The sequence below is a fragment of the Corythoichthys intestinalis genome, chromosome 1 (genome assembly GCF_030265065.1).
Source record: "Corythoichthys intestinalis isolate RoL2023-P3 chromosome 1, ASM3026506v1, whole genome shotgun sequence".
NCBI lineage: Eukaryota > Metazoa > Chordata > Actinopteri > Syngnathiformes > Syngnathidae > Corythoichthys > Corythoichthys intestinalis.
In genome coordinates, this window is record NC_080395.1 from 68,622,582 (window position 1) to 68,641,881 (window position 19,300).

The 19,300-nt window shown below is 40.3% G+C and overlaps 1 protein-coding gene across 9 annotated transcripts in view; it reads right to left on the reverse strand.

Annotated features, from left to right (window-relative positions):
• The window catches only part of herc1 (HECT and RLD domain containing E3 ubiquitin protein ligase family member 1), a 213,087-nt gene that overhangs the window by 106,353 nt on the left and 87,434 nt on the right, over nucleotides 1–19,300 (reverse strand). For 8 of the 9 annotated variants that reach the window (XM_057837760.1, XM_057837822.1, XM_057837813.1 and 5 more), the window contains 10 exons: nucleotides 14,291–14,562; nucleotides 13,106–13,321; nucleotides 12,843–12,963; nucleotides 11,177–11,414; nucleotides 10,918–11,090; nucleotides 10,643–10,798; nucleotides 10,458–10,564; nucleotides 9,967–10,077; nucleotides 9,709–9,879; nucleotides 6,482–6,721 (listed from right to left, as the gene is read on the reverse strand). In XM_057837760.1, the coding sequence (XP_057693743.1) occupies nucleotides 6,482–6,721; nucleotides 9,709–9,879; nucleotides 9,967–10,077; nucleotides 10,458–10,564; nucleotides 10,643–10,798; nucleotides 10,918–11,090; nucleotides 11,177–11,414; nucleotides 12,843–12,963; nucleotides 13,106–13,321; nucleotides 14,291–14,562 (1,805 nt within the window). The remainder of the gene's footprint in view (nucleotides 1–6,481; nucleotides 6,722–9,708; nucleotides 9,880–9,966; nucleotides 10,078–10,457; nucleotides 10,565–10,642; nucleotides 10,799–10,917; nucleotides 11,091–11,176; nucleotides 11,415–12,842; nucleotides 12,964–13,105; nucleotides 13,322–14,290; nucleotides 14,563–19,300) is intronic. The other variant, XM_057837769.1, reaches the window with a different exon arrangement.

Sequence of the window (19,300 nt, forward strand, 5' to 3'; positions counted from 1 at the left end):
TATAGCAGTGTTGTCATATGTCCAATTGTGTTTTTAGTGTTTTTTGTAACTGATTACAAATTTGTTAAGATTTTTTTTCTCAGCACAGTTATCGTTATAGTTGTTACAATGATACTGGACAATAACCCATTATATAACCACATTAAGCCAAAGAAATACAAAAAAAAATTGAATTACAGCAAGAGAGAAAAGCTGACAGAAATGAAGCATTGTTCGTCCAAAGAGCATGAGTGCATAGTTCCTAGTTTGAAGAGTGAATAGTTACGATTATGAAATTAAAAGGATCATATCCCTGGTTTTCCGTGGTCAATCGGTGCCAAATAAAGATTGGGAGAGAGGTTAAAATCCGCTCTTTCAAGTCATGTTGAGTCAGCGCTCTACGTCAAATACTTCATACTTTACCACGCTTTAAAGACGCTACGTGTTTGAACAGGGTGGCGTGATCATAGAACGGCATGCTTGCGTCTGCTTGGTATAATGGAATCGTGATTATTTTTGCGACGTCTCATTGGTGAAATTGGTAGAGCCACTCTTTGCATCGCTAACAAAAAAAATAAATCTAATTTGAAGAATAAAGAGAAAAAATGTAACGACGCTTGTGTAGCCCAATGGTGCGGAGTAAGAGTAGCGTTTTTTCTTCACAAATCTACTCAGTAAAAGTAAAAAGTATGGCTTAGTAAAACTACTCTTAGATATACATTTTTCTCAAAAAGCTACTCGAGTAAATGTAATGGAGTACATGTAACGCGTTACTATCCACCTATGGAAATAACCAGAAGTTTTTCGTTAAAGACATACTTTACAAATATGTATGAACATTCACACTTAATATAGGTTAATGGTCTTATAATATAAACTAATATACATAGAAACTCTTGGCCAATGAATGAAAGACACTTAAATATACAGTGTATCACAAAAGTGAGTACACCCCTCGCATTTCTGCAGATATGTAAGTATCTTTTCATGGGACAACACTGACAAAATAACACTTTGACACAATGAAAATAGTATATTAATAGAGTTACCGTATTTTTCGGACTATAAGTCGCAGTTTTTTTTCATAGTTTGGCTGGGGGTGCGACTTACACCCATGAGCGACTTATGTGTGAAATTATTAACACATTATGATATCATTTCATCTGTTATTTTGGTGTTTTGGAGTGACACTGATGGTTTCGTAAAGTTATTAGCATGTTCTTTATGCTATAGTTATCTGACTAACTCTTAATAGCTATGGCCACGTTCGCATTCTGCCTTTGGCAATGTGTGTTCAATTGTATTATTGACATTTTTATATTGAAAAGCATGCTTTTCGTTTGTGACGCTTTCACGCCCACGTGGGGGCGCACTCACACTTGTTTACGCGAAGAAGAGCGCTCACATGCCAGAAGAAGACTGACAGCTACGCAGCGTCTCTGAGCGAGAGCCAGTTGTGTGGTTGTTTGAACGATGTGCTAATGCTAGCGAACCCATGCTAACCGTTTGTGTCATTGCTGTAATAGCACCTAATTATCATTTATTTACGTTGACAGGAACCTGTTTGGTATCGAGGACGAAACTGATTCAGCAAATTATATGGACGTCCAGCATTGTCATTTGGGAGTTTAGCTCGCTGTATAGCCAGGACCGAGCCGCAGCATCCTGGTGAGGACAGTATTAGGCTCGAGCGTATGACGTGGCACTCGCGAGGTTTCCGTCCCTATCGCCATGTTGGAAGCAGGAAGTTCGGTGTCAAAACTCCGGGAAACATAAACAGTGAGGCAATTCGACTCAGGTCGCTCTTTAAAAATGATGGCGCTCAAGAAAACGTATCGAATGATAACACAATAATGAAGTAAATCAAGTTTATTTGAGACGCCATGTATTTTTTTCTCATACAGTGAATTATCTTTGTTGTGCTATGTTTTCATATTGACGATCAGCAAAGGATGTAACTAAAAAAGGCAGTTTACAGTGTGGGCAATAACGCCGCCGTCGTTTTTCCTCTACTATTTGATCGCTTATAGGAAGGCAGGTTCGCTGGAGGTCAAAATGTCTTTGGATGGCCAAAATAAAACACACCTCGTCGCGATCAGCCATCTTTGTTGTTTACATTTGCTTGGAACGCTTTGAGGTTGGAACTGGTACCATCCGAGTGGGATAAATCCGACTTTCCACTTCTCTGGAATGCAGCATTATTAAACGTCCAAGAATGGCATGGGTGGCCTCGATCAGAAGGAAGGGCATAACGTTTGATTCTCCAGTTCCACACAGAGTTTGCTCTATGCACTTCCACTCCGGTAAGTTAATTTAGTTTGTCTACGCAAATTTCGGTAACTTTATGCCTCAAGTCGGCCTGTTGTTAGCTATAGCTACAGCTAAACAACTAGATGCATACATGTGCATTGTCTTCATAAGACTTAATTCCTGTCGTTTCTAAATGAAAAAGCTGTAACATGTTGCCGTGAGATAGTGGCAAAGAATTTGTACACAGGTTACATTGTCTGCAACAAATCTGTTTTCTAAAACAGAGCATTGATTTGTCACTTAACTGTCACAGCTCAGCACAGCACAAATTCAGATGTTCATGACAATGAAAATGTAAACACACATTGCCTACCTTTGCAAGAACGATGGTGTTGCCGTTTGCTACGGTCATAATGCGCAGGTCCTGCACCGATCCGCAGCAAAACTGTTCGTAACTTTGTAGCGATTTGTAGTTTCGATGAGTGTAGTAACTTACACCAAACACTAAATACAGCATGATGTCAATTTCGCGTAGTGGGGGAAGCTTGTCGACATCTTTACTCCATTTGTGTTCGGCTTGCTTGTAAGGGTCAACATTGTTCACATCCTTAAGTTTGCTCACATATCTGTCCTTCCCCGTGGTAACAAGTTTGTCTCTGTATCGAACTGGCAAGTTTTCCTTACTTTTTTCCATCTTTGGCACTCGTAGTTGAATTGTATTTGCCGTTAAGTTTAAATGTCCCGTGATGCAGACGTGCTTCCAATATGGAAGCGTTGTCGCAAATCTCGCATGATCCCGTGCTGCTGTGACGTAAACGCTCGAGCCTAATATTCACATTTCGTTGTTCATGCATCATGTAACATCATACTGTACACTTATTCAGCATGTTGTTCTCTATTGTATTTTTACATTAAATTGCCTCCAAAATGCGACTTAGGTTTTTTTCCTCTTCATTGGGCATTTTATGGCTGGTGCGACTTATAATCAGGTGCGACTTATAGTCCGAAAAATACGGTAATTTATTTTCCCCTCAAAATAACTCAAAATACAGCCATTAATATCTAAACCCCTGGGAAAAAAAGTGAGTACACCCCTTAGTGAAAGTTGTCAATGTTAAGATACAATATGTCAACTGTGTGGCCACCACTATTATTCAGAACTGCCTTTACTCTCCTGGGCATGGAGTTGACCAGAGCTTCACAGGTTGCCACTGGAATGCTCTTCCACTCCTCCATGACCACATTGTGGACCTGCGGATATTTGAGACTTTGCGCACCTCCACCTTCCGCTTGAGGATCCCCCAAAGATGTTCTATTGGGTTCAATTCTGGAGACATGCTTGGCCAGTGCATCACCTTTACCCTCAGCCTCTTATGGTGTTATACTTATGGTGTTATACTTATATAGCGCTTTTCCACCTTGTCATCATGGAGGTGTATTTGGGGTCATTGTCATGCTGGAACACTGGCCTGCGACCCAGTTTCTGTGGGAGGGGGATCATGCTCTGCTGCAGTATTTCACAGTACATGTTGGAGTTCATGTTTCCCTCAATGGAATGTAACTCTCCAACACCTGCAGCACTCACGCAGGCCCAGACCATGACATTCCCACCACCATGCTTGACTGTAGGCATGACACACTTATCTTTGTACTCCTCACCTGGTCGCCTCCACACATGCTTGAGACTATCGGAACCAAACAAATTAATCTTCGTCTCATCAGCCCATAGGACATAGTTCCAGTAATCCATGTGCTTTGTTGACTTGTCTTCAGCAAACTGTTTGCAGACCTTCTTGTGTACCGTCTTCAGAAGAAGCTTCCTCCTGGGGTGAAAGCCATGCACACCAATTTGATGTAGAGTCGCCGTATGGTTTGAGCACTAACAGGCTGACCCCCCCCCCCCCCCCCCCACTTCTTCAATCTCCGCAGCAATGCTGACAGCACTCCTGGGACAATCTTTCAAAGAGAGCATTTGGATGTGATGCTCAGCCCGTGCGCTCAGCTTCTTTGGACGACCAACCCGAGGCCTGTTCTGAGTGGACCCTGCTCTTTTAAAACACTGGATGATCTTAGCCACTGTGCTGCAGCTCAGTTTCAGGCTGTTGGCAATCTTCCTGTAGCCTTGGCCATCTTCATGTAGCGCAGTACTTCTCAAATAGTGGGGCGCGCCCCCCCTGGGGGGGCGCAGAGCGATGCCAGGGGGGGCGCATGTGTCCTCGGGGAACATGTTTTTTTTTTTTTTTTGTTTTTTTTTGTTGCCGGACTGGAATAAAGTGTACTTGCACATCCACTCAGTGGGTGGCAGTGGCGCTCTCATTTTCAGAGTGCGTGCAGTATTTTTGAACTAAGGAAGAGCACTCAGCACACAGAAAACAGATATGAAGAGCAGTGCGCCGCCGCCGTTTTCGAAAGCCGTTTTCCGACCGGACTCACTCACGCAGCGACCCACTGTCTTGTCCGGTTCTCACGTCGCCGCCCGAGAAGTGCCATTTTCGGCTTGGGATCGTCACGACGACCGCCCTCACCTACGGTTCTACCTCGGCCGCCGAGAATGCGCTTTTTTCGTGCCGTTTGCCTTTTAGCTTTGACTTTTAATACAGTGGGGTGATGAGGAAAGACTACTGTTTACTGTGTCTGAAAATAATTATAGCGGACTGCCAGAAGCCAAATCAATTAAGACGCCACTTAAAGACATTCGACCCCAATCTCATTGATAAGCCGCTTGATTGTTTTTCAGCGAAAACGTGCCGAATATTGCCAACAATAGTCCTGCTTTGTCAGTGTTATATCAGTAAACCAGTGAGCATTGTTAGCATGCTCATTGCAAAATGACTCCACACCATTGCAAATGAGGTAATACTGAGTGTGAGCAGCAAAAATAAAAACTGTCCTTCTGTCCAAGGACACTCTTTTTTTCCTTTATTCATTTTTGTTTTTTTCGGTCAAATTGTTTGGCATATTGTCCTCATGAGTAAATGTTTCTAATCAATTTGAATTTGTTATTATTTACGGATTTTATTACATTTTATTTTTCTGTATCAAATGGTCAAAAATACCTTGAGTTTATTTTTACAGTTTGAATATGACTTTTTTTTTTTTTTTTAATTCAGGCAAATTGATGCACGTCAAGTCTTCTCTGTTACAAACAAAACGATGTTAATAAAGTTATACTTTATTATAAGTTGATCTGTTACTTTTTTTCTTTATTAGAAAAAAAGGACACAATGTTAGGCAGATGCGTATTTATAATAGTAATTTTATAGATGAATAATACTATTTACAGTGGCGGCAGAGAGTTTGGGGGGGCGCGAAACATTTACGTCTTGCTTGGGGGGGGCGTAACAGAAAATAATTGAAAAGCACTGATGTAGCGCAACAATACGTCTTTTAAGATCCTCAGAGAGTTCTTTGCCATGTGGTGCCATGTTGAAACTTTCAGTGACCAGAATGAGAGCTGCATTACAAATTTGAACACACCTGCTCCCTTTGCACACCTGGACCTAGTAACACTAACAAGTCACATGACATTTTGGAGGGAAAATGACAAGCAGTACTCAATTTGGACATTTAGGCATGTAGTTTCTAAGGGGTGTATTTACTTTTGTTGCCAGGGGTTCAGATATTAATGGCAATATTTTGAGTTATTTTGAGAGGAAAATAAATTAACACTATTATACTTGTATAAGCTGCACACAGACTACTTTTCATTGTGTCAGAGTGTCATTTTGTCAGTGTTGTCCCATGAAAAGATATAATTAACTATCTGCACAAATGCGAGGGGTGTACTCACTTTTGTGATACACTATAAGTCCTTTAGTTCTGGTACTGGAAACAAAACGGTATTGGAAACAAAACGAACACATGCACAATCATCTATGCTCTACAAAGTACAGAAAAAAAAAATGTTATGTGTCATGTGTATCATGTCCCTACAGCACTTGATAAGTCTTTAATTTTTGCCTACATTTCATAATTAGGTTAAAATTTGCAAAAAAATAAATAGTTGCTAGTCTGTGTGAAATCTTGTGCTTAGTTTCAACATGCAAAGATTTACAAGGAAGAAAGCTAGAATGCCTATTGTCTGTAATTGAGCATGTCAGATGGCACTTCTCATAAGACGGTGCGCAAATATGATAGGTTAACTTTGTCTCACCAAAGTACATTTGAATGCAGAATGAAAGAAATACTTCAAATGCAAAAATGACATTTTTAAATACATTCACACTTGTGTTAGCCACCATCCTCCTCTTACCTCTCCATTCTTTCCAAATGAGATGGTTCTGGCCTCCATATCCAAAACACAAGTGATGAAGTCTCCTTGGGTAAAACTGCTAAGTGTCAGGGTTTGTTCCCCATTGTGATAGAGGTTTCCACTGTATGCGCGATATAACCACATAGTTGATGTGGTGCGATGGTTATAGTCATACACGGGCCATCGCGAAACACCGACGCATGTGCCCTCATTGCCCCGATTCTCCTTCACAATGTAAAACTAGTGGGGAGAAAAAAAAAGATAATCATTCTAAAGCAACACCTAATAATAAAATGCCTTGATTGCTTCTCAAAGTGATTTATGTAATTTGCTTCCAAAAATACTGAATGTGTTTAACTATAAAGTGTTAAAAACAATTCTAATGACAGGGAACAACAGTAATACATTTGAATAAATGAGAGGCTCCATGGAAAGGTAACCATTTATTCTTCACTGTGGTGTGTCAGCTTTATTCGACTATTTACATGGACTTAAAGGTGCTATGAAATACTACAGCAAGGGATTTTAAAATGATAGCAGACTATAATTTGGCCACAAATCCATCCAACATATATAATTAATCATGAAATTAGATCCTCATCAGTCTTCCTTTCTCGGCCACTAAAAAATCTCCAAACAGATGATGATGTCACACCTAGAATGAGCTCTAGATTTTTCCAGTCTTCTAGCCTGGTACCCAGAGGCTTTCTATTCTCTTTTTGCCGTGTGACCGTTCTGTTATTCTGTTAACACGTACTAGGTAGCGCACGAAAGCTAAACATGATCATTAATTCTGGTTGTGATCTAACAACCAGAACTGATGACACAAAGTGGGCGTTTCCTGATGCATTGTTTTTGGGTCGAATAACTGCCAGATTTGAGTGCCAAATTAGTTTTCTACATGTAAAATCATGTGAGTGCAGTCGTTTTCATTTTTTGACATGGTCACCAGTTCATAGCACCTTATATGTAAAACTTTTTTTTTTTTTTGCAAAATGAAAAATCTGAAAGGTTCTTGTGCAAATTTAAAAATATTTTTGAATCTTTTATGTCCTTTTATTGGATTTGCAAGATAATTCATGGTCAAAATTCCCAAGAAGTCATTTTTCAAGCTACTCTAGTTGGTCATTTTCACTTGTGTAGACCACCGCATATTCAATTATACGTGGAATACAGTGGTATGAAAAGTATCTGAACCATTTGGAATTTCTCACATTTCTGCATAAAATCACTATCAAATGTGATCTGATCTTTGTCAAATCACACAGATGAAAAAAACAGCATCTGCTTTAACTAAAATCACCACCTTTTATAGGTTTTCATATTATAATGATGCGCATCTTTCGTGGCAGGCCAGACCCACTTAGAGTCTTTGTTGCCAAAAAGCTCAATCTTGGTCTCATCTGACCAAAGCACACGGTCCCAGTTGAAGCCCCAATACCGCTTGGCGAACTCCAGACGTTTGCGTTTATGATTGTGATTGACGAAAGGTTTTCTCCGTGCATGCCTCCCAAACAGCTTGTTGGCGTGTAGACAGCACCTCATACCCACTGTGAAGTATGGGGGGTGGGTCAGTGATGCTGTGGGGCTGCAAAGGCCCTGGGAACCTTGTTAGGCCTTCATGAATGCTTTGAAATACCAGGATATTTTAAATCAAAATCTGTTGCCCTCTGCCCAAAAGCGGAAGATGGGTCATCACTGGGTCTTTCAGCAAGACAATGACCCTAAACATATGGTCAAATTTACACAGAAATGGTTCACCAGACACAAAATCAAGCTCCTCCCATGGCCATCTCAGTCCCCAGACCTCAAAACCCCATTGAAAACCTGTGGGGTGAGCTGAAGAGGAGAGTACAGAGGAGAGGACCCAGGTCTCTGGATGATTTCGAGAGATTCTGCAAAGAGGAATGGCTGAAGATCCCTCTGTCTGTCTTTTCCCATCTTGTGAAACATTATAGGAGGTTAGGTGCTGTTTTGTTGGCAAAAGGGGGTTGTACAAAGTATAAACACCAGGGGTGCTAATAATTGTGACACACATTATTTGATGTCAAATAATTATTTCTTTATGTGGGATTTCCCCCCACTGAATAAATGCACTTGTATTGAAGGTTGGATTTTTCTCTTTTTTTCCATTAAGGTCCCATATTATTTAGAGAAAAAAAATATTAGAAGCTAAAAAACACAATTATTATAAACCCAATAATTATGGAAGGCACTGTAGTTGATGAGTGCAGAGAGATATTGGACTCTGCCAATGATTTTTGTAAGTCTTTAGCAGACACTCTAGGGTTCTTTTACCTCTCTGAGTATTCTGCGCTGAACTCTTGGCGTCATCTTTGGTGGACGGCCACTCCTTGGGAGAGAAGCATCAGTGCCAAAATCTCTCTATTTGTAGACAACTTCTCTGACTGTTGATTGATGAACATCCAGACTCTTAGAGACGGTTTTGTATCCTTTCCCAGCTTTATACAAATCAACAATCATTAATCGCAAGTCTTCAGACAGCCCTTTTGACCGAGCCATGATGCACATCAGACAATGCTTCTCATCAAGACAATTCTTACCAGGTGTGTGTTTTATAGTGGGCAGGGCAGCTTTAAACCACTCAGTGATTGGGCACACACCTGACTTAAATTGTTTGGTAAAAATTTGTTTCATTGCTCTTTTAATCTCCTTAGGCAGAGGGTTCACTTACTTATTTTTCCCCCTTCTGTCATTGTTTGCAAGCTATCCTCATTAAAATATGGAAACCTATAAATGTTTGGGTGGTTTTGGTTAAAGCAGACACTTTTTTCATCTGTGTAAATTTGACAAAGATTAGATCACATTTGATGGGGATTTTATGGAGAAATGTGAGAAATTCCAAAAGGTTCGGATACTTTTTCATACCACTGTACACTGCATAAAATGACTAAAGACTTTCCTCATAAACATGTTGATAATTTTCTCGATTGATTTTTTTTTTTTTTAATTGACTATATATTTCATTTCGAACATAGTCAATGCTCAAATTTTAGCTGACTCTGGGCTTCGTGCAAAGTTTAACCATCAAAACCTTTCTTTTTCTTTTTAATCAGGAATGTAAATAATAACTACAATTGAACAATTCCCATCATTTAAATAAAACAATTGAAAAATTAATGAAAAATTATCAAATTTTTGCTTCTTTTCAAATTTTCTTTGCACTACATCTTAATAGGAATGAGGGGAAATAATTTGGATCGGACCTTCCACTGGTAGCACCCAGAAGAAATTCCAGTTGACGCCAGCCCGTAGCCTTTACCCCCACTACCATGTGTCAGACCTTGGCCATTTTCCACCACACAACACACAGTCTTCTCTGGGTCAAAAGACACTTCTTGAATGGGTAGGTTCTCCTCCTCTTCCTCAGCCTCTCCCTATCAAATTAAGGTACAGCATGTCAATGCCGTAAATAATTACAAACTGAGCCACTTCATGATAATTAACTATGCTTTGCTCTTAACCTGCAATTTCAGTTCATATACTTTTTCTTTAATCTGGACGGATTGCCTGGCTTGAGCAATGGGAGCTTCCCACATGCAGTCAGACAAAAGAGAGAAGAGCCGCTCAACAACCTGTAAAAGAAATAGCCAATATTTTTTCTTACGCAATTACAGAATACAACCTATTGTATATTTCAGTCAATCATCCATTCTGGCTTCCAGGCGATAAACTCTAAAATGAATTAAATGAATCAATATCCAGGTTTAATCAAATCATTTAAATTGTTAACCAGAATGATGAAACAGTTATGTGTTTAAGAAGATGATGTTTGAGTGACTGTCAGTGATCAAATTAGAGATCTTAACCATAAAATCATAAAATGTGTCTAACCGATGTCTTATTCAGCATACACTGGCTATACCTACTTGAGGGTTAAATAATTAATCGCTCATCACACCGTTTTTGCCCTAATGCCATTAAAAAAATATACAGAGTTGCATAAAAGGCATACCTGTGTCATTTGGTCATCCTCCATACTCGCTTCACATGAAGGTAGAACTGCTTCCAAAACGTGAAGTGCAAGAAGCCGTGTTCTTAAATTCCCCACCAGAGGTACTCCTAGGGTTTACAGTCCATTGTATTTTAGCAGTCTTATTGGTTATCCCTAATCTATTGAATAAGAAAAGAGGGTCTTACCAGAGCAGCATTTCTGGGCAGCAATGTTAAGCAGCACTTCAGTCCATTTTGGGGAAGCCATCTTTGACTGAATAGCTTTGGAAGAAACTACCCTCCTTAAGAATACAAGAAAGTCTCCCAAGTGTAGCTCAGCAGTGTGTTGCTTCCGTAGTAAAGCTGAAAAACAATTGTTACCTTTGATAAAATGTTTTCTAATCAGACACTACACAATTCAAACCTTACTTTCGGGTTAAACAAATTCTGAACAGTGGAATACATTTCAAATATTTGGTCACCTCTAAAGTCTTTCTTCTCAGAGTCAGAAGAGTCATCCTGTTTGGTTTCTTCTTGGTCTTTTTCAGAAGACAGAACACTAACTCCTGCCTGAGACAGAAGATTCTTCAACTGGCTGCAAAGGAGGTCCAGCAAAGACTGGACAACCTTTGGACTCAACTTGTCTGCATATGTCCTGTAAAATCATGGCAAACTACTGTTATTGAAAATGTTAATTTCCATGGCAGCTAATGTCTTTTCTATCCATAAACCACAAATTACCCAGTGCTTATGGCCAGTATCTGCAGCAACCGTGTAGAGGCCACCTTGAGAGCTGTGCTGAGCTGGGATACTCCTGGTTTGTGTAGCAGCTGGAGGGGTTGGCCCCGCATGGTGTCTGTTCCACATAACTGGGATAGCACATTGAGGAGCCCGCTGGAAATTGCCAGTGAAACATCTACAGGCTGGTAGCGCACACTTAGTGCAAACACAGTGACCAGCAGAAGACGCTGTTGGGCTTCTAAGTTGAAGAAAATAAGAAAAATAAAATGTTACGGATGGGTGCTGGCAAAAACTAGTTATGTCTACTCTATTGGTTTGGTTGGATTGTGATTTACACGCAAATTAAAGTGCTTTCATGACCAAAAGGCACACCTAAGAGTACAAAATTTTCATCAAAATGGAGGGTGTGCCTAATAATGTGGTGCACCAATTGTGTGGACTGAGTACCAAAAAGTGTGTCTGACTAAGGAATTTTTGAAAAGGTAGACGTGAGAGCCACATGAGAACCTTAAAGGGAGAAGGTTTCTTGTGATACGGGGCTTGCCCCCAGTAGCTGTAATGTTCGTGTGCGTGAGTTAAGCTAAACAACATTGGTTTGGTGAAGGACCCTCAAAAATGGCACCTACTGCGATGTCACACGCTTACGAATCCCAGTTCAAACATAAGACCTACACGAAACAAAAAGAAACTGCCACCTATATTGATTTTTAAGAGCAAGACGGTGCCTTAAGAAAAGTTTCCTGCCGGAGTGTGAAGGCTAATCAAAAGGGCTGGATGGACGAGGAAAAGATGAGAGAGTGGCTGTGGGAAGTGCACGTCAAGGGATCAGATGGGTTTTTTCCACGCGTCACCATCCCTGTTGATCTGTGACTCTATCCTCTCCATTCTCACACCCGCCGTGAAAAAACGAGTGCATCTTGATGAACTCTGAGCTTGCCATCATCCTTGGAGGCTTGACGAAGGAACTCCAACCGCTGGACGTCGTTGTAAACCAGGCATTCAAAGTCAAGTTGCGAGCGGCGTGGGAGCAGAGAATAACGAATGGCGAACACAGCTTTACGAAGACTAGAAGGCAACGCCGGGCGAGTTACGCCACACTTTGCGAATGGGTTGTGAACGCTTGGGCTAAGGTGTCTGCTTGCACTGGTGTTTGTGCTTTTGCCATAGCCATCATTATTTCTGAGGAGGAGCAGACGCACGACACTGCGACTGAATTGGACCACGATGAGAAGGAACCTGCCGTGTTTGATGGAGACCTAGCCCAGCTGTTGAATTAAGATCCAGAAGATGAAGACTCCGATGGATTTGTGGATTGATTTAGATTGATGTATTTTGTTAATTTTTTAATAAAGTACAATTGAACTCAATTTTCCTCCCGCTGCTTATTAGATAAAATACACTAGCGCGCAAGCTAGCGTATGTTTTTCATGCGACCAATAATGCAGTTTTACCGAAACTGAGACAAACAGGCTCAAGCAGAGATCTACCTGATATTCAAAACTCGTCAGAATTAGCGCGTCCGTCTTTGTCACCTGGTACAAAACGGACCCCTTCAGGTACAGCTCCGCACCAAGGTATTTGAGTACCAATGAATTAAGGCACATCAAACACATACGTACATGTATGTGTACGTAGGTATTTTCATAAGTTTTTTTTTTTCTTTTACCTATGTGGTGTTTGTTTGCCTGCAACGCTCGCTCCAGTGTGACAGATAGCTGCTGGTAAATCTTATGAACTGCTGTCTGGATTTCCAACTGGAGGCTTCTCTTAGCTGTTTTTACACCATCCTGTGATAAAATGGAATTACATGTTAAATAAACAGCTCTGAACTCAACTCAAAATCCAGCTCATGTAAATGTGGTGTATTATATTTTAAAACCAAGCCACCTTCCTTTAACTACAGGTGGAATCAAATGCAAAGTATCATACCTGATAATGATGCAGCTGCACACTCTCTCGCTTCAGCCCTCCATTGCCAATTGTACCCAGGCCAAAACAACCAGCCAAGAACTGCAACCTGACAGAGGTGAGTAGGGAAGAGGACTGGAAGGTACTGCAAGGGCGATCGGTGTTCCCTGGTAGACAGCCCTTCTCCTCCATACCACCAATCAACACCACAATTTGATGCAGCGCTTCTAACCTCAGCTGCAGACACAACACATTACATTATAAAAGAGGACAACGATAGGGTGACGTGAATTAAGGTAACCTACTTTTTCCCCCCAAAAACTTGAAAAGAAACATATAACGAAGTACAAAATGATGGGTGGACGAAACTGGGAAATACGTTACTTACAACAATTCTGTGCAGTGAAGGACAAAAACATAGAAATTCCTTGGTAAGAATTTCTAGGCAGGTTTGGAAAATGTACATACAAAGTATAATGCAAATTATACAATGGAAAATGTCAAAAAAAGATTTTAACGATCTTTAAAATGGGTCGTTTGACCCCTGAGAAAAAGATGCTTAAAGTCACTGCATTGCACTTTATGAGCATTCCCATGGTGCATTTCTTCCATGTTTTTATAACAGCTTGTCTCACACGATTATTCATTCATTTATTTTCCGAGCCCCGTATCCTCACAATGGTCACAGGGATGCTGAAGGCAATCCCAGATAACTATGGTCAGTAGGCGAGGCACACCCTGAATTGGTTGCCAGTCAATTGCAGGGCACAAGGAGATAAACCAACCATTCACGCGCACAAACTCATACCTATGGACAATGTAGAGTGTTCGATCAGCCTACCATGCATGTTTTGGAATGTGGGAGGAAACCGGAGTAGGAGAAAACCCACACAGGCACAGGGAAACTCCACGGAGCCTGGGATTGAACCCTTGATCTCAGAACTGTGAGTCAGACGTGCTAACCACTTTGCCACCGATTACTAAACAACCATGACCACAAAAACTAATTGCCTTGTCTAGAAAGGCTGTAAATAAGAACAATAAATGGTCAAAAACACTCCAATCCTGTATCTGATGGAAAAAACTTGTTTGACCACTACTGAAAAACTAGTTTGTCTGCAGTCTCCTATGGGTGAGCTTTTAGTATAAAATAATTATACAGCTTGACACCATGATATAGCTTGCAGAAATAAATCACTCACTCACCTCTGCCCTACTTTGTTGCTGTTCCATAGCTAAGACAGTGGCTTGTGGACTAGTTGACATGCTTTCCTCCGGTTCTTTGAAGGCTGGTGTTAGGCCAACATCACCATTGATGAAGCTGATCATATTGTCAATGAGAGCATGAATACCAAGTGAGCGGTTCAGGTCCAAGTCAGATTCTTCATATGAGTATGCTGAGCTGTAACTACGCTGACGGCTCAGTTTTGCACGAAACCAGGACTCAGCCAGTGAGTCAGGAGAGGTATGAAGTAGACCTGAGGAAGTGAGAAGATGAGGAATGCTTTCAGTGATAGTACACTAATTATAATTTGTCTGATGGATGACTCATGTTATTATAAACACATATCGGTATACATTTTAGAGCAAAGCATTCCTACTGTACTACAGGAAAATGTTCACCACAGTCTTAATGTCTGTTCATTCCTGGACATGCCATCGTCAATGTCTTGCGCAGAAATCAAAAAGTACACAGAATACAGGAGTTTGTGCAGAATATAACATTTTACCTGTAGTTTTCAACACAGCTGCTTGGTTTCGCTGTTAAATACTTAACACCCGCCACACACACAATGAAAAACATTTTCCAGCTATCAGCTATAATGATTATAAAACAAGTGGATAATTTATACCATAGACATAATTGTATTGATGGATCATATCCGTTAGCCACTGCGCAACGCCTTCAAGTAGGGGGCTGTCCTACACTCCGCTTCAGTCGGCCGAAGTTTTTCTCCAACGCCGGGTTTAAGTTGAAAAAGTACGAAAGCTGTACCGCATACAAACAGGAAGGATTGTCGCTGGAGTGATTTGTTCGAGGATTCAAGGAAATTATTATATTTTTCTTATCATGCATGCATTTTGAAACATTGTGGAAAAAAATCAATGGGAGAAATTAGCTGCTACAGGATTGGCATTATACTTCGCAATATTTATGTGAAATAAATGCGAGGCGCACGTTTTTTTTTTTTTTTTTGCTTTTAACTAATAATCAAGACTGTTTTACGTCCATATCTATAAAAATTCAGGGTTTTATTTATTTACAAGAACTTTCATCGGAAAAGCTCTGTTTACATATGGCGGCCTCCACATTGACTGACAGACTAGCATCGTACTTCGACATATTTATGTAAAATAACTGCTAACTGCACTTTTTTTGTTGTTGTTGCTTTTAACTAAGAATCGAGACTGTTTATGTCCATATCTACAAAGAATTCAGGGTATTTAAGCATTTTTTCACAACACAGTGTTTCCACTCTGTCAGCTTTGATGGAGATAGGCCCCCTATGAATCGGCCCCGTGAATTAATTATGAAGTCTATGTTTATACTGTGTTTAGTTTACGTTAAATGCGAAGATTAAATGTTCTGAATTTGAAAGTTTTTTTCTGCAACATGCTTCTGGTATATGTTGACTATCCAGGTCATGTGGATACAGTGGCTTGTAAAAATATTCATACAACTTGAACTCTCCTATATTATGTCATGTTACAACCACAAACATACATATATTTTCTTCTAATTGTATGTGGAATACCAACACAAATTGCCATACAATTATTATTATTTTTTTTTACAAATTTAAAAGTGTAGCATGCAAAAGTCATCAGCCCCCTTTTCTCGGAGTGCAGCCTTCAGAAGTTGCCTGATGATTGCAGAATGATCTAATGTTGACATAATTGGTCAACCTGCGTGTAGTACAATTACAGGTGTTCTGTGATGATCTTGCAGCCAATCATCACGAAATCAAAAATTTTGTTTTCGCTCCTCACTAACATGACTAAGCCCCGGATTCTTTTTCATGTCTCATGCACTCAACTAAATTCAAAGAAAGGCGCATTGAAATAAAATGTATTATTATTATTATTGTGTGTATACACTACCGTTCAAAAGTTTGGGGTCACTTAGAAATTTCCTCATTTTTAAAAGAAAAAGCAGTTTTTTTCAATGGAAATAACATTAAGCTAATCAGAAAAACACTCTATACATTAATGTGGTAAATGACTATTGCAGCTGGAAACGTCCGTTCATAATGCTATATCTACGTAGTTTGGTAAAGAGGCCCATTTATAGCAAACATCACTCCAGTGTCCTATTGGTACATTGTGCTTGCAAGTTGCCTTAGAAGGATAATAGATGATTAGAAAACCTTGTGCAATTATGTTGGCACAGCTCAAAAAAGTTTAGGTGGTTAGAGAAGCTATAAAACTGATCCTCCTTTGAGCTAGTTGGGTATCTGGAGCTTCACCTTTGTGTGTTTGATTGAACTCTGAAAATGGCCAGAAAAAGATAACTTGTAACGTGAAACTTGACAATCTGTTCTTAGAAATGAAGGCTACTCCATAAGAGAAATCGCCAAAAAATTGAAGATTTCCTATAACGCTGTGTACCACTCCCTTCAGAGAGCAGCACAAACAAGATCTAACCAGAGTAGAAAGAGAAGCGGGAGGCCCCGCTGCACAATCAAGCAAGAAGTATATAAGTTTCTAGTTCGGGAAATAGATGCCTCGCAGGTCCTCATCGAAGCAGCGTCATTAAATAGTACCCGTAAAACGCTAGTGGCAATGTCGACAGTGAAGAAATGACTCCGGGATCCTGGCTTTCAGGGCAGCATGACCAAAAAAAAAAAAAAGCCATATCTGAGACGGGCTAATAAAAGGAAATGAATAATATGGGCATAAGATCACAGACATTGGACAGAGGAAGATTGGGGGAAAAAGTGTTATGGACAGACGAATCATAGTTCGAGATGTTTGGACTTTGGATCAAAGAGAAGAACATTTGTGAGATGCAGAACAACCGAAAAGATGTTGGAAGAGTGCCTGATGTAATCTGTCAACCATGGTGAAGGTAATGTTAATCTGGGGTTGGTTTGGTGCCGGTAAAGTGGTAGATTTGTACAAGGTCAACGGGATTTTAATTAAGGAAGGCTATCACTCCATTTTGCAACGCCATGCCATACCCTGCGGAGTGCGGACAACGCTCGATTAGAGTCAATTTTATCCTACAACATGACAATGACCCAAAGCACTCCTCCAAATTATGCAAGAATTATTTAGGAAAGAAACAGGCAGCTGGTAGTCTATCTGTAATGGAGTGGCCAACACAGTCAACAGATGTCAAACCCATTGAGCTGTTGTGGGAGCAGCTTGACCGTATGGTACGCAAGAAGCGCCCATCAAGCCAATCCAACTTGTGGGAGGTGCTTCTAGAAGCGTGGAGTCAAGTTTCTCCAGATTACCTCAACAAATTAACAGATAGTGTATCATTGGTGTGTGAAGCTGCAAAGGGAGCATTCTTCGATAAAAGCAAAGTTTGAAGGAGAAAATTATTATTTCAAATAAAAATCCATATTTCTAACCTTGTATACTGTATAGTCAGGACATTGCTTGACTATATTTACTATTCATTTTGCAACTTATTTGAAAAAATGAACGTGGGACTTTTGTAGAAAAACACAAAATTGTCTGGGTGAGCCGAAACATTTGAACGGTAGTGTATATAAATACAGTGGGGCAAATAAGTATTTAGTCAACCACTAATTGTGCAAGTTTTCCCGCTTGAAAATATTAGAGGCCTGTAATTGTCAACATGGGTAAACCTCAACCATGAGAGACAGAATGTGGAAAAAAAACTGAAAATCACATTGTTTGTATTTTAAAAAAAATATTTGCAAATCATGGTGGAAAATAAGTATTTGGTCAATACCAAAAGTTCATCTCAGTACTTTGTTACGTACCCTTTGTTGGCAATAACGGAGGCCAAACGTTTTCTGTAACTTTTCACAAGCTTTTCACACACTGTTGCTGGTATTTTGACCCATTCCTCGATGCAGATCTCCCCTAAAACAAGTGATGTTTTGGGGCTGTCGTTGGGCAACACGGACTTTCAACTCCCTCCACAGATTTTCTATGGGGTTGAGATCTGGAGACTGGCTAGGCCAACTCCAGGACCTTGAAATATTTCTTACGAAGCCACTCCTTTGTTGCCCTGGCTGTGTGTTTCGGATCATTGCCATGCTGAAAGACCCAGCCACGTCTCATCTTCACTGCCCTTGCTGATGGAAAGAGATTTTCACTCAAAATCTCTCGATACATGGCCCCATTCATTCTTTCCTTTACACAGATCAGTCATCCTGGTCCCTTTGCAGAAAAACAGCCCCAAAGCATGAAGTTTCCACCCCCATGCTTCACAGTGGGTATGGTGCAATTCAGTATTCTTTTTCCTCCAAACATGAGAACCTGTGTTTCTACCAAAAAGCTCTATTTTTGTTTCATCTGACCATAACACATTCTCCCAGTCCTCTTCTGGATCATCCAAATGCTCTCTAGCGAACCGCAGACAGGCCTGGACGTGTACTTTCTTCAACAGGGGGACACGTCTGGCAGTGCAGGATTTGAGTCCCTGGCAGCGCATTGTGTTACTGATAGTAGCCTTTGTTATTGTGGTCCCAGCTCTCTGTAGGTCATTCACTAGGTCCCCCCGTAGGGTTCTGGAATTTTTGCTCACCGTTCTTGTTATCATTTTCAAAGTCCGTGTTGCCCAACGACAGCACCAAAACATTGCTGCTCTAGAGGAGATCTGCATGGACGAATGGGCCAAAATACCAGCAACAGTGTGTGAAAAGCTTGTGAAGAGTTACAGAAAATGTTTGGCCTCTGTTATTGCCAACAAAGGGTACATAACAAAGTATTGAGATGAACTTTTGTTATTGACCAAATACTTATTTTCCACCATGATTTGCAAATAAATTCTTTAAAAATCAAACAATGTGATTTTCTTTTCTTTTTTTTCACATTCTGTCTCTCAAGGTTGAGGTTTACCCATGTTGACAATTACAGGCCTCTCTAATATTTTCAAGTGGGAGAACTTGCGCAATTAGTGGTTGACTAAATACTTATTTGCCCCACTGTATATACATACCCTGTATATTCTGGGGCGCACATTTGACGTAACAAATGAGTTCTCCTTTTTGAAAGCATAATAGGTGCTGAATT